At 38.9% G+C, this 13115-nt stretch overlaps 1 protein-coding gene across 1 annotated transcript; it reads left to right on the forward strand.

The window, feature by feature from the left end:
* The first annotated feature begins 1589 nt into the window (after positions 1–1589).
* On the forward strand, positions 1590–4007 carry LOC103975490 (cytochrome P450 78A5-like). Its single transcript, XM_009390469.3, has 2 exons — positions 1590–2679; positions 3098–4007. Exons 1-2 carry the CDS (start codon positions 1753–1755, stop codon positions 3695–3697), a joined length of 1527 nt encoding a protein of 508 aa, XP_009388744.2. The 5' UTR covers positions 1590–1752; the 3' UTR covers positions 3698–4007.
* Positions 4008–13115: the final 9108 nt, after the last annotated feature.

The following is a 13115-nucleotide window of genomic DNA, read 5'->3' on the forward strand; positions in this document are numbered from 1 at the left end:
GGCTCAAACATGCGCCAGGTGGGTTCTGACAACTACACCAGGTCGGGCACTGCGGGGGAGGGGAGAGTTGATGGCTGGAGGGACAAGAGGAGACGGGCTTTGTGCGTTCATGGAGTTCACATGCTGCATGAGAACAAGGGGAAGATGGTTGTAGGTTTGCAGAGCACCAAGGAGAGATGCAGTAGCTCTAGGGTTTCTACAGGATGCAGGTATCTGCCAAGCATCTCGGTGCATGGCTGGCCTCAAAACCTGAAGCAGATTTTTGTTGTAGGTCTCTAGAATGCCTGAGATGGGGGATCGGGTGAAGCATCAAGTTCAGCTTCCTGTTCCTTGGGATCATGCTATTAAAGGCTTCGGCTTTGCGAGCATATGTGCTAAGAGCATGACAGGCATACATGTCCTCACATTTGTTGGCACGCCTAATGATGTTCTTATTCATAGGCCTTCCCTTTCACTCCGGATGCTTCATGATTGTGCCCTTTTTAATGTTCGATTCATTTACCAACAGATTCATCACCCATACACATCAAAGGACATATATACTCCATCACTGTGATGATAGATAGTGACTATCATTTCATTTGGAAACCATTTTTTTTTTTGTTTGAATTTTCACGATGAGAAATCATATGCATCACATCCATTGATGAGTAGTGAAACATAATTATTATTATTTACTAAACTGCATTGTTCAAAAAATAAAACTATAATAGCTCTACCAATTGTCTTTGTTGTTCAGAATGATACATACTATTGATATCCACTTTAATTGATTAATATGAGTTGGCTGATACAAGCATTTCATAGCTAAATTTTCTACTGAAAACACACACAGATGTGAATATTATTTGAAAAATGATTAAAAGTTTATTTCGAGTTTATCTTCATTCCAAGGAAATGCCAAGAATAATGGGGCGGCCCCGCCACGTGCGTGGGGCCGCAGGCGGTGGGGATCGAATCCCGACCGTGCGATCCGGTGGTCCCCGCAGGCTCCGAGCCGTCAATCTGAGGTGGTACGGCCTCGGGGAGCGGAACGATGACAGGCGGCGCCCGCGACCGCCACCTGCCACGCCGCCAGGCCCGGCCGCACGTGGCGTATCCCGTGACGCCTCCCCCGTCGCGCCACGTGTGCTGTCCCGCTCGGTTCCTCGAATCATTGCCCGCCGCTCCCATTTATTGCCGGGCCCCACTGCGCCCCCGCTCCCTCGTACGCTTCCCTCCGACGCTACTCTCTATGCGTACACGAATCTTCTCCGTTCATTTTAAATAATCAACGGTCGATAAAGAATCGTACGTGCGTCGCATATACTGTGATATGCGGACAATTGTTTCGACCGGACGTTGCCTGAGTTACCGTCTCCTCGGGGATTGCATTAACGGTGCCAGTTTATCGAAATAACCAAATTACCCTCCGAGGGTAAGGGTTGATGTGTAATTTAATGTTACCCATGGCGAAGGGAACGAGTGGCTGTAACGCTTAACCACTGATCGGGTTAAAAGGTTAACCATGGGAACCCAAGCCCGGTTCACAACCCGCGAGAACCACTATATAACCGCCAGTCCCCGCTCTTCTTCCCTCGCCCCTTCCCCTGGCTTCGCTTGCAGAACATTGCAGAACAACCCCCCATAGAACCCTTCCGCTCGATCTCGACCTCGATTCCGCCGCGCAACCCCTCCCGTTCCTCTAAAGATCGCGACTTTCCTTCCCTCCGCCCTTGAATCCACCCCTTGAGCTGCTGCTTGACGCCGCCGATGTCGTCCCCTGACGTGGACGCCGCATCCCTCATCGTATTCCTCCCCCGAACCGCCCTCTCCCCCATCCTCGCTGTCGTCCTCATTGCCTTTTCCGTTCTCTGGTTCTGCCCTGGCGGCCTCGCCTGGGCGTTCTCCAAGGCCCATGCTTGCTCCATACCCGGCCCGCCTGGTTTCGTGTCCGCCCTCTCCGGCGACGCCGCTCACCGGGTGCTCGCGGGGCTCGCCAATTCGCTCAAAGCCGTCGATTTGATGGCCTTCTCCGTGGGCCTCACTCGGTTCGTCGTGTCGAGCCATCCCGACACGGCGAAGGAGATCCTCAACAGTTCGGCCTTCGCCGACCGCCCCATCAAGGAGTCCGCCTACATGCTCCTCTTCCACCGCGCCATGGGGTTCGCCCCGTTCGGCGAGTACTGGAGGAACCTGAGGCGGGTTTCCGCTACCTACTTGTTCAGCCCTCGGCGGATTGCCGCGGCCGGCGAGCACCGGAGGGCGATCGGAGAGCAAATGGTGGCTGACATCCGAGACCTGATGGCGAAGAACGGCGTGGTGGAGGTGAAGAAACTCCTGCACTTCGGGTCTCTGAACAATGTCATGATGAGTGTCTTTGGCAAAAGATTCGATTTTGGCAAGGGTGAGGGGTTGGAGTTGGAGGGGCTTGTCAAGGAAGGGTACGAGCTGCTTGGTGTGTTCAATTGGGCGGATCACTTTCCTCTGCTGGGGTGGCTGGACTTGCAGGGTGTGAGGAAGAGGTGCAGGGCTCTGGTGAAGAGGGTAAACGCCTTTGTGGGGAGCATCATAGAGGAGCACAAGCAGGGTAGAGCCATTGGGGCTGTGGTGGATGGTGCGGGAAGCTTTGTGGATGTTCTGCTTGGTCTGCAAAAGGAGGAGAAGCTTTCTGATGCTGACATGGTTGCTGTTCTCTGGGTAAGACCTTCTATTTTCGTTCAGTTCATGACAAAGTCACCACGCTTTGTACTTTTGTTTCATTCGGGCGCGGTTTACTTGGTTGTCAGCGTTTGCTAGTTTTGGTTGCCGCACTTGGTGTTGCTACGTTAGATCTTATCTGTTTTATTCGGCCGACTTTGGATTTCATGTGGTTACGATCGTTGAGACTCAGCGGAGATTTTTCTTTGCTGCTTATCTGGTGCCTTCCATTCAATAGATACGACCGCATAGAAATGCTTTCACAATCTTATCTACCTCCGGTGTCTTGATGTTTTCTTGGACTCTACCGGTTCTTGGTGTCTCCTTTTGTAGATTATGCTTCTTGTATTCCCGACTGTTCATTAGATTGTTGTTTGTGTTGGCTGATGAAAAGAAGCATTGCATGGTAATGATCCAGGAAATGATCTTTAGAGGAACGGACACGGTTGCCATCCTCTTGGAATGGATAGTGGCCAGAGTGGTGCTGCACCCTGACATCCAATCCAAAGCTCAATCCGAGATCGATTCGGTGGTAGGAACCTCACGCCCTGTCTGTGATGCCGACATCGCAAGCTTTCCTTATCTGCAAGCCATCGTGAAGGAATCCCTCAGGCTGCATCCACCTGGTCCACTCCTCTCCTGGGCTCGCCTGGCGATACATGATGTCCACGTGGGAGACCACTTCATCCCTGCCGGCACCACTGCCATGGTGAACATGTGGGCGATAACCCACGATGGCTCCGTATGGGCGGAGCCAAATGAGTTCAAGCCGGAGCGTTTCATGGTGGAGGATGTGAACGTTCTGGGTTCTGACCTGAGGTTGGCTCCATTTGGGGCAGGCAGGAGGGTGTGTCCCGGAAAGGCCATGGGATTAGCCACTGTTCATCTGTGGCTGGCCCAGCTCCTACAGAGCTTCAAATGGGTGCCTGCAGATGGTGGTGTGGATCTCTCAGAAAGCTTGAAGATGTCACTTGAGATGAAGAAGCCTTTGGTGTGCAAAGCTGTTGCCAGGTGCTGATCTGATGTCGGTGCATGGAGTACTGCTGCTGGGAAGTGATGCTTTGGTGGTATAGTTTCTAACTAGTCCTTTAGATAGGAAGAAAGCTCAGTGGTCGGAGATCATTTTGTCCTGGGTATCTCCATCACCATGTAACCTGATAGTTGGGCTTGCTCTATATGCCTCCCTAAATCTTAAGGCTTAGTTAGTTTCAGTACATGTGAATGACTATAGGTGAAATGTTAATATCACTATGTTGCTTGTGTGGAAGTGTTGTTTTGTTGTCTGCTCTGATGTTGGAATATACATATGCAAGGATCACTTCATCCTACTTGTGCAAAATGTTCATGTTCTTCTTCCTTTTTTTTTTTGTTCTTTCCTTCCTTCCTGCAAACAAGGATTGTTCATCCTGCAAGTTGCTCGAATGCTGAATGGTATCGACACAACTTTGATGAATTTATGCCTTGTCTCCATTATGTGCTAACTACAAAAATAGAAAAAAGGGGGGGTAGCAGAGCTCACTGTGTGATAAATGATTTCAGATATTTAGGTTTTTAATGGTTAGTGGAATCTCATTTGGTAGAGCTAATGCTGTATGTTGCTTTCAGATTTATTGAGATCTTGAAAGTGAGGTGAGACTATTCTGCATAGTATATATGCTCCATGAAGCTCTTTGGTTTTATACCCCATGTGTATCAAGATCTTGTAAGCTTTGTTAATGGTGTTAACAAGGCTTGTGTGGGTTCCATGCTTGGCTTTCATGAAGCTCTTGCTTTCCATCCAGGAGGTCTATCTGTTGTGGGACTTGCCTAGCCACATGTTCTGTCCTTCACTTCTTTATTTCCCATACTTGTCTTTTCCAAATGCCATCCATGCTTTTGTTAAGCATGCCTCTCAATACTAAATAACAAAATTCTAGCATTGGATGTGGTGTTGTTTCCTAATAAAGTTTGTGATCTAACAATGCAGTAGGCCTTCTTTCAGTTTTGCTTTAGAGTACAACAACTAAATCATTGGGGAATAAGAACCTTAACCCAATGATATGATTCCAGGCTCTGCCTCTTTTTGAGATCCAAATCCCACATAAAATAGTAAGGACTACAGAAAGATCAATCCCTTTGTTCCAAAATACAAGGATATCAAACTGGTCCAGGGATATCCTTCAAACTGTCTGCAAATGCGGATCGATCGATAGGTCGCAAAATTCTTCCTTGGCTCCTGCGATGCATTGGCTCAGTGTTCCTCAGTTCCTCCTACATTACCACTTGGTGGATCAATGCCATTTGGGTAGGGAGACAAGAAAGGGCAGGAAGTCTTGGGGAATCTCTCCCTTTTTTTTTTTTGTTCATGATGTTTATTATGCCTGTGAGAAATGTGGTCATGGCAGGCAGATGGTATGGTATTCTTTTGACCAGTCCACCAATTTGAAATCCAGGTACAGATTCCTGTCCTGCCATTTCCAATTGAATCTTTTCTACAGTTAAAGGCTGTGGGAAATGTTAACCACTATTTTTGTTTTTTCCTTTCTGAGAAGTTTGTGTTTCTTGAGCTAATCAGTTTGTGTTTTGCTTCTCTGTGTAATGGATATTGAAGAGCTTCAGTTAAGACTATTTGCTCACATCACAAACTTGAACAAATTTGTCCTTACAATGAGTGTGGATGTTGATGAAAGAACTTGAATAAAGCAGCCTTTGAATCATTTAGGGGCCTTTTGCAATGAGTGTGGATGTTGATGAAAGAACTTGAACAAATTTGTCCTTACATCACAATTGGGATACAATTTCTACAATCTTATCTTCTCTTCAGTGATTCTTAGAATAGACAGTGTGCAGTGTTTGGCAAACTTACTACAGGTGATTGAATAGGTTCTCATCAGTGCTGCTTTTGAACAGAGTATACATGGTTGTTCTGATCCATTTCAGCTTACCCTGAAGCTTGAAACCAGAAGGGATGTAGAAACTGGAAGGCATAGAGGTTGCAGTGAGATCAGGCTTTCATTTCTATCCACTTGCAAAGCATAATCTTCAGTTATTGCAGGCAATCTCAGTTCTATAATAAGCTCAACCCTATTAGTTTGCCAATCATAGGGTGCTATCAACTCCATTGCTGCTTCTTCCTAAAACAAATGTTAGGTGCTTCTCATCATCATGCTAGATTCTGCACCAGATAACTTATGTACTTCCTTCCTTCAGTGCTTCGAACTTAAATCATTTATTTAGGGTTTATGATAAAAGAACAAGGTAGAAGATTGATGAAGATTGTCCCCATGTTCAGTTGCTTTGTCAAGTATTTTCTATTGATGTGACATCCCAATGATTTTTGGAGTCAAAGTTAAAAGATGATTTATAATCATGAGATTATTTTTTATTCTATTTCGATCTTCATGTTACATATGAATATTTTTCTTGTGGTCATGCGATCGACATGCATTGTGTAACACTTGTTCATAATTTTGTTACAAGTTATGATGGTCATTATTTTGGTATGTTGAAATGTAAATGTGATGCCAAAGTCATTTTAGATCTAAAGAAACAGAAAAAAAATAAATAAATTATATGTAAAACGTAAGTGATGAAAACGATATATCAAGATTTTGTTATAAATTTAGATCATTACGAGGAATATGAGCATTATAAGGTCTTTATCGGCCAAGCTAATTAGGAGCATGAAGACTTGTTATTACTATTAATGTACTTTGAATCAAGATGAGATGGAATGTGGGGTTCATTTAAGCCAGTTCAATCAGGGTATGAAGGCCCATATATGGCCCAAATATGACTTGTTGGGCCAAATTAGTGGGACCCATTTGAAGCCCTAACATAGAAAGGAGCTGTTTGATGCTACTCCTCATCCTCCTACTCCATCTATCTCTCTCTCTCACTCTGTCTCGCTCTCTCTGAGAAAAGAAAATGAAAGAAACAAAAACACTTGTTCTGCTGCGTTGCAGTGGAATTCCAATTACTGAACATTTGGTCACAAGACTCATCTGAGAGAGATGCCAGCATGCCAAATGGAGAAGTCCTGCACCCAATGTGGATTGACAGTGCTGACATTGCTGTTCATTTGTCTGCGGTTGATGTGGAGGCATGCTAGATTCGGTGGCTGAGAAAAAAAAGAGTATACAGTGGGGAAGCATAAAAGGACAAGTGGCTTGTGACCCAGAGTTCACTCCCAATAACTACATGTCAGGCTTTGGAGACAGGAGTACTTGTGTGAGGAAGAAGTTAATGGAAGGGGTAATTTGGTATGTGTATTTGCACTCAAAATGCTTTCTTATGCTGAAATCTCAATCTTACATATGTATACTGATTTTGATTGTGACGCATCATCATTAGCTTGCTCAGAGACTAGTCCAGAGCTTACATACATATGCTTGCTTGGGGTTTCTCTTAGTGGTCATGTCTTGGATCAAATCTACTCAAGAGTTTTCCCAATACATACTTGATGTGATTGGTCCTGGATTTGGTTGTTCATGTCTTGGATCAAATCTACTCACAGTTTTCCCAATACATACTTCATGTGATTGGGCACTGAACTGTGGACAGTACAGCGACCACAGCAGGTTGAGTAGTGACAAATGCCCAGTCAAAAGTTTTCCACCCAGGAAGAACAACTTTGGCACCACTCATGACTGACCGTAAAGTCATGAACACCTTCAAATTTCAAACCATCTCCATCCTTCTCCTGACATCACTTCTTAACTGATGCTACTGTGAACTTGAAAAGGTGAAGAGTATACAGTGCATCAGAATCAGTGTAATGCATGTGCTGTCCATCAACGCTGCACAGATGATGACGAGTTCTTCCTCTATCTTTCTCTCTTTCTATATATATATATATATATATATATATATATATATATATATATATATATATATATATATATATATATATAAAACTGACCAACTGATGATGTGTTCATCCTGCATTGCATTGTTATAGGGCCAACGTATGGAGGATCCACCAGCTCCAACTGCACCTCCCAAGATATCCACATCTCCTGCACTGGTATAAGAAGCTTTGTGGTGGTCAGTAAGAGATGTAGGAAGATCGCAAAAAAAGACACGGAGTTGGTCTTAGCAGCTATGTCTGGCTGAAGAAAGCTTCAACCCTTGCATCTGATTGAGATCTATGTTGCATCTTCTTCTATCTCTACTGTATCTCTACTGAATGTATTCTTTAGGAAGAAAGAAGAGAAGAAACTAGAATAAGATAATTTAAATAAGAAAGAATTTTTTAAAATGTATTCACTAAAAAAGTTGCTATAACTCATTTGGTTCCAATACACAGATAGAAAGGTATAAAATATGATTTTATATAGTGCATGAAAAACTCTCAACATTATATATTACATTTAATTTCTTAAGGGATAAAATCTAAATTAAATTATTTCCACCTATTGAGTATCAAATTCTACTTTTACTTACTAGCATATAATGAACTTATTATTGTGAATGTGAACAAGTTTAATACTATAACATTCTCCCTCCCTTAAATTTATTCATCTTGTACATCAAGTTTCACTCGGATATTTAAATTTTCATTACTTATTCATTTTGTTATTATATGATATAGCTTCACATCTTTATCATTGATATGTTATATTATAAAATCAAATCTTATATTGATATGTTTGAATCTATTATGATAGACTAAATTTTTGGTTAGGACAATAATTGATCTATTATCAACATAAATCTTGATTGACTTCTCATATGGCACATGAGGTTCTTAGAGTAATCTTTTTAACTAAACTGTATGACAAACATAAGAAGATATTATTATATATTCTATTTTACAATCTGATAGGGTAACAATAGATTATTTTTTAGAAGACCATATGAATATAGTTCCTCTAAGATAAAATGTGATTATATTTTTTAAATTATCATAGCTTCTAGTTCAAACACTGTCACTATATTCAACAAGCTCCAAACTTTTAGATTTTTTAGAAGATCATATGAATATAGTTCCTCTAAGATAAGATGCGATTATACGTTTTTAATTATCATAGCTTCTAGTTCAATCACTGTCACTATATTCATTGATTGGTTTATCTTCCACTTTCTTGGTTAGCATTGTACCATATTCAATATGTGTATCAAAGTTGGCAATCCTGTATGAAGAATTTTTTCGATATCTCTTTTGCATAGCTTGCTTGTGAAATAGGTGTCTCTTTATTCTTTTGTTTGACCTCAATGCCAAAGAAGTAAGTCATGAGGCCTAAGTCCAGTATCTTAAACTCCTACTTCATGGAATACTTGAATTCTTCGATCATAGAAGACTTGTTGTTTATAAATATTAGATCATCTATATATAGGTATATAAACAAAATATCTCCATGGCTATTAATTTTCATGTATAGAATATATTTGTAAGGGTATATAAACAAAGTATCAATTCGAGAATTTCATGCTCTTGATGCTTGTTTAAGCTCGTAAAGAGCTTTCTTCAATTTGTATACCTTGTTTTCTGCTATGTGGATTATGAAATTGATATTTGTTACATATAAACCTCTTCTTGAAGATATCTGTTGAGAAATACTAGCTTGACATTCATTTGAAAAACTTTTCATTTCATTTGAGTAGCTAAAGAGAGAAGTAGTCTTATTATCTTCATTTGAGTTACTAGTGCAAATATCTTTTCGTAATCAATTTCAAATTGTTGGTTGTATCCTTTTGCTACTAGTTGAGCTTTATGTTTCTCCAGCTTTTCTTTTGTATTTATATTTATTTTAAATATCCATTTGACTCCAATCACCTTGTGCCTTATGGGGGGGTGTAGTAAGTTGTCATGTATTATTTTTGTTAATGATATGCATCTCTTCATTTATAGTATCTCTCTATATTTCTTATTTATAAGACTCTTCAAAATTTAATAGATCATAATATACAAAAAGATAAAATAAAGAAAACTCATGATTATTAGTATCAATTCTTCGGGTCACATAATATATCTCTTAGATCATCTTTGTTCTTGTTGTAGTTAACTACTTGAATCATATGTTGTAGCTTGTATTCCAACTTGTCTCGATGATAACTTATGAGAAAGGTTTTCTCCATTTACTTATATATTTTTTTTTTTTTGAAACAATATCTTATGTTGGTGATTCTTCATTGTTCCAACTTTAGATTTGTCTTTCATCAAAAGTCAACATCTTTTTATATCATAACTTTCTTAGTGATATGATTATATAATTTGTAGCCATTGAAATTCTCATCATAACCCAACAAAATATATTTTTAACCTTTGTCCTTAAGTTTTGTCCTTCTTTTTGGTACTTTGGCATAAGCAACACATTCAAAGATTTTTGGGTATTCAACTCTTAGCTTCTTCAAGGTCCATGCCTCTTTTGGTGTAAAATTATCAATTCTTCTTGTTAGAAATCTATTTAGTAGATAAACTATAGAAGCTATAACATCTCATCAAAAATTATTATGATATAAGAATATAATATGTGATCTCGACATAAAAATGTTGGGACAACTTTCATGCTAATGAGAGACGATTCGACGATAGTGAGAGAAAGTTCTAAGACTTCTATGGATTTGGAGAGGGATGTTAAGGTGCCTCCTTCCTACTCCAATCCAACTTCTCCATGCCTCGAGGGCTCTTATAGGGACATTAGGGTCCCTTTCACCTCCTTTAAGGGCTCAATTCCATCATTCAACCTACTTCAAATATTTATTCAACAGCAAAGACCCTCCTCTCCTTAAGAGGGGGAGAGCCTACAACTTTCAAAAGTTATATTGAGATGTATATGCTTACAAAGGTAAAATATTAAACCTCGTTACTCTAATAAAACCATTCTCTCTCTCTCTCTCTCTCTCTCTCTTATTTTTTAATCTTATAAAATTATCTTTTCAACCCTATATAAGGATATTAATATTTCACTTTCGTAAGTATAGGGATTCCAATATAACTTTTGAAAGTGTACAGATCGAGATGTTAAAAGGAGCTAATTACAAGGGGTAATATGTAATTAACTCTTTAAAAATAAGAGGAGAATTAGATAATATAACTTAATTTCTCCATATTTATTTATCTTAGTCTAATAGCTCTTATCTAGTTTGGTTACCCTAGCTGTTAATTCTAGGAGTATTTGTCAACATCTCTCACTTGTTTTTAATAGATGACCTAATATTGGCTTTCAAGGCTAATCAAACGTAGAGCATCCTTAGGACATTTTAGAGAATCATTAATCTTCGAGTTAATCCTACCAAATATATCATTTATTTTCTCAAGCCTTTAAGGTCAAATCAAATATGTAGCCTACAATTATTTTAGTATCGAGGAAGGAACCTAGCTCTTTAGTTACGTTTGATAGACTATTTAAAAAATTTTAGTCGATCATGGTTGATAAAATAGTTAATAAAGTCTACGGGTGGTATAAAGGCTTGTTTTCTCATGTAGGGAAACTTGTCATGATCAATGTTGTCATTGATTTCATTCCAACTTATGTTTTAATGAATAGTTGGGTGTCAAATAAAATTCTTAATAAGATTTTTAAAATCTTTAAGAACTTCTTTTGGAAAAAATCTCAAGGTAGTAAGAAAATACACTTAAAATATAGGGATACCATGCGTTTGACCAAGGAGGATGGGGGTTTAGGAATATATGATTTTATTAAAGCTAAAAAAGTTCATTACTATCAAATGTATTAATATATGATTTTATTAATAATGACAACCTTTTTAAGTTAGGATCCTTAAGGCTAAATATGATTACTTATACTCATAGATTAAAGAGGAATTCAAAAGGCCTTCATTGACTTTTAAGAGTATACAAAACCTCTTGTTTAAAACCAGGAATGACTTCCAAAAGGTTTTAGATAATGAGATGGATGTTTCCTTATGGAAGGAAGGACCCTTGGGATGATACTCTGCCTTAAGTGCTTGGCGCACTTATGTAAACGTTTAAGAAAATTTAATCTCCTACAGGGTCTTTAATCTGATGTGTGGTGGCTACTAGGATGAGAATATGATTTTCCTGATAAATGAAACTGGACTAATAGCCATGATGGTTTCCTAACCATTAAAGCAATATACAATAAAATGAAAGTATCCAAAATGGTTGAGGTAGAAGCTTAGTCCGGTTGGAAGACGACTTGGTGGTTGAAGTTTGCTCCAAGATTTAAAGTTATTTTTATGAAAGTTTACATGGCATTGGTTCCCTGCTTCTGGTTGGATTTTAAATTTTGTTTGAAGCTAAGTTGATGTGCGTTATTGTTGCCAACTTTTTATAGATTCTATGCATCATATTTTCACGGAATGTAAGTTTGCAATTGAGATTTGAGTTTTATCACAGCAACATATTGGCTTTAATTTTACTTATATAGATTCATGGCTTTTGAGCGACTGACTCAAAGAGGAGGAAGGCCTTAACCTTTATGTGGTAAGGTTTTGAAGATCTGAATTTATGTGATCATCGCAATAGCTTTTTGGTTGCTATGGAATAACTGAAACACAACTAAGTTTTATGACCACTTTACTAAGCCTCACTCCTTAGTGCACAAGGTTTTGATTTACACTAGTAAATCATTTTACCTTCAGATAATAACTTGGGGACAATCCTTGACTCCAAGATTAGAAATCTAGTTTAAACCAATAGTCTTATATGTATATACTAGAGACTGATGGATCTTATGCTTCTTCTATGCCGTAGAGTGGCTTTGGATTTGTTTTTAGAGATGTCGAGTCCAAGCTATTGGCTTAGGGATGTGCTTTTGTTAAGCTCCTTCACCCGCTATGGCTGAATGTAAGGTAATGCTGTTTGGCTTTTAAGAAAGCTAAGGACTTGAACTACTCAAACCTACTTATGCGTAAAGACTCTTAAGCTTTAATTAATTTTGTCCAAGGAAGTACCTCAGTTCCTTCGTTTCTTCAATATCTTGTGAGAGATATTATTTTATTATATATAAAGTTAGTTTGTCTACAATGTTGCTTTTCCCCTAAAGATAGCAATTGACTAGTAGATAGAGCTACTAATTTTGGAAGATCTACCATTTTTTTTTTTTTTTTTTTTGTGAAGTAGTAAGTAGTTCTACTACAATTTTTGTAACACTCATTTAAGTTTCTTCAAAGATATACTTTAATAAAAAAAATATCTCTCCAAAATTCTTTTGGAGTTCTTTCTTTAAGCATATTTCGAACCAAATTAAGAATAATCATTTTTTTTCTTTCAGAAACTGATTAGATTGAGGTGTATAAGGCATGGTGTACTGATGTATAATTCTATTATTTTTACATTAACCTTCAAATTTATTTGACATGTATTCACTTCCTCATTTGTGATTAAACATTTTGGCTTATAGCTATTTTGTATCTCAATCGAGTTCTTAAACTCCTTAAATATATTAAACACTTATTTTTTTAAATAATTAAATCTAAGTTTATGAAGGTAAGAAAATACCTATTTCTATCACTTAGACGTAGGAGTG

This window comes from Musa acuminata, chromosome BXJ3-4 (genome assembly GCF_036884655.1).
Source record: "Musa acuminata AAA Group cultivar baxijiao chromosome BXJ3-4, Cavendish_Baxijiao_AAA, whole genome shotgun sequence".
In the NCBI taxonomy this organism is placed as follows: Eukaryota; Viridiplantae; Streptophyta; class Magnoliopsida; order Zingiberales; family Musaceae; genus Musa; species Musa acuminata.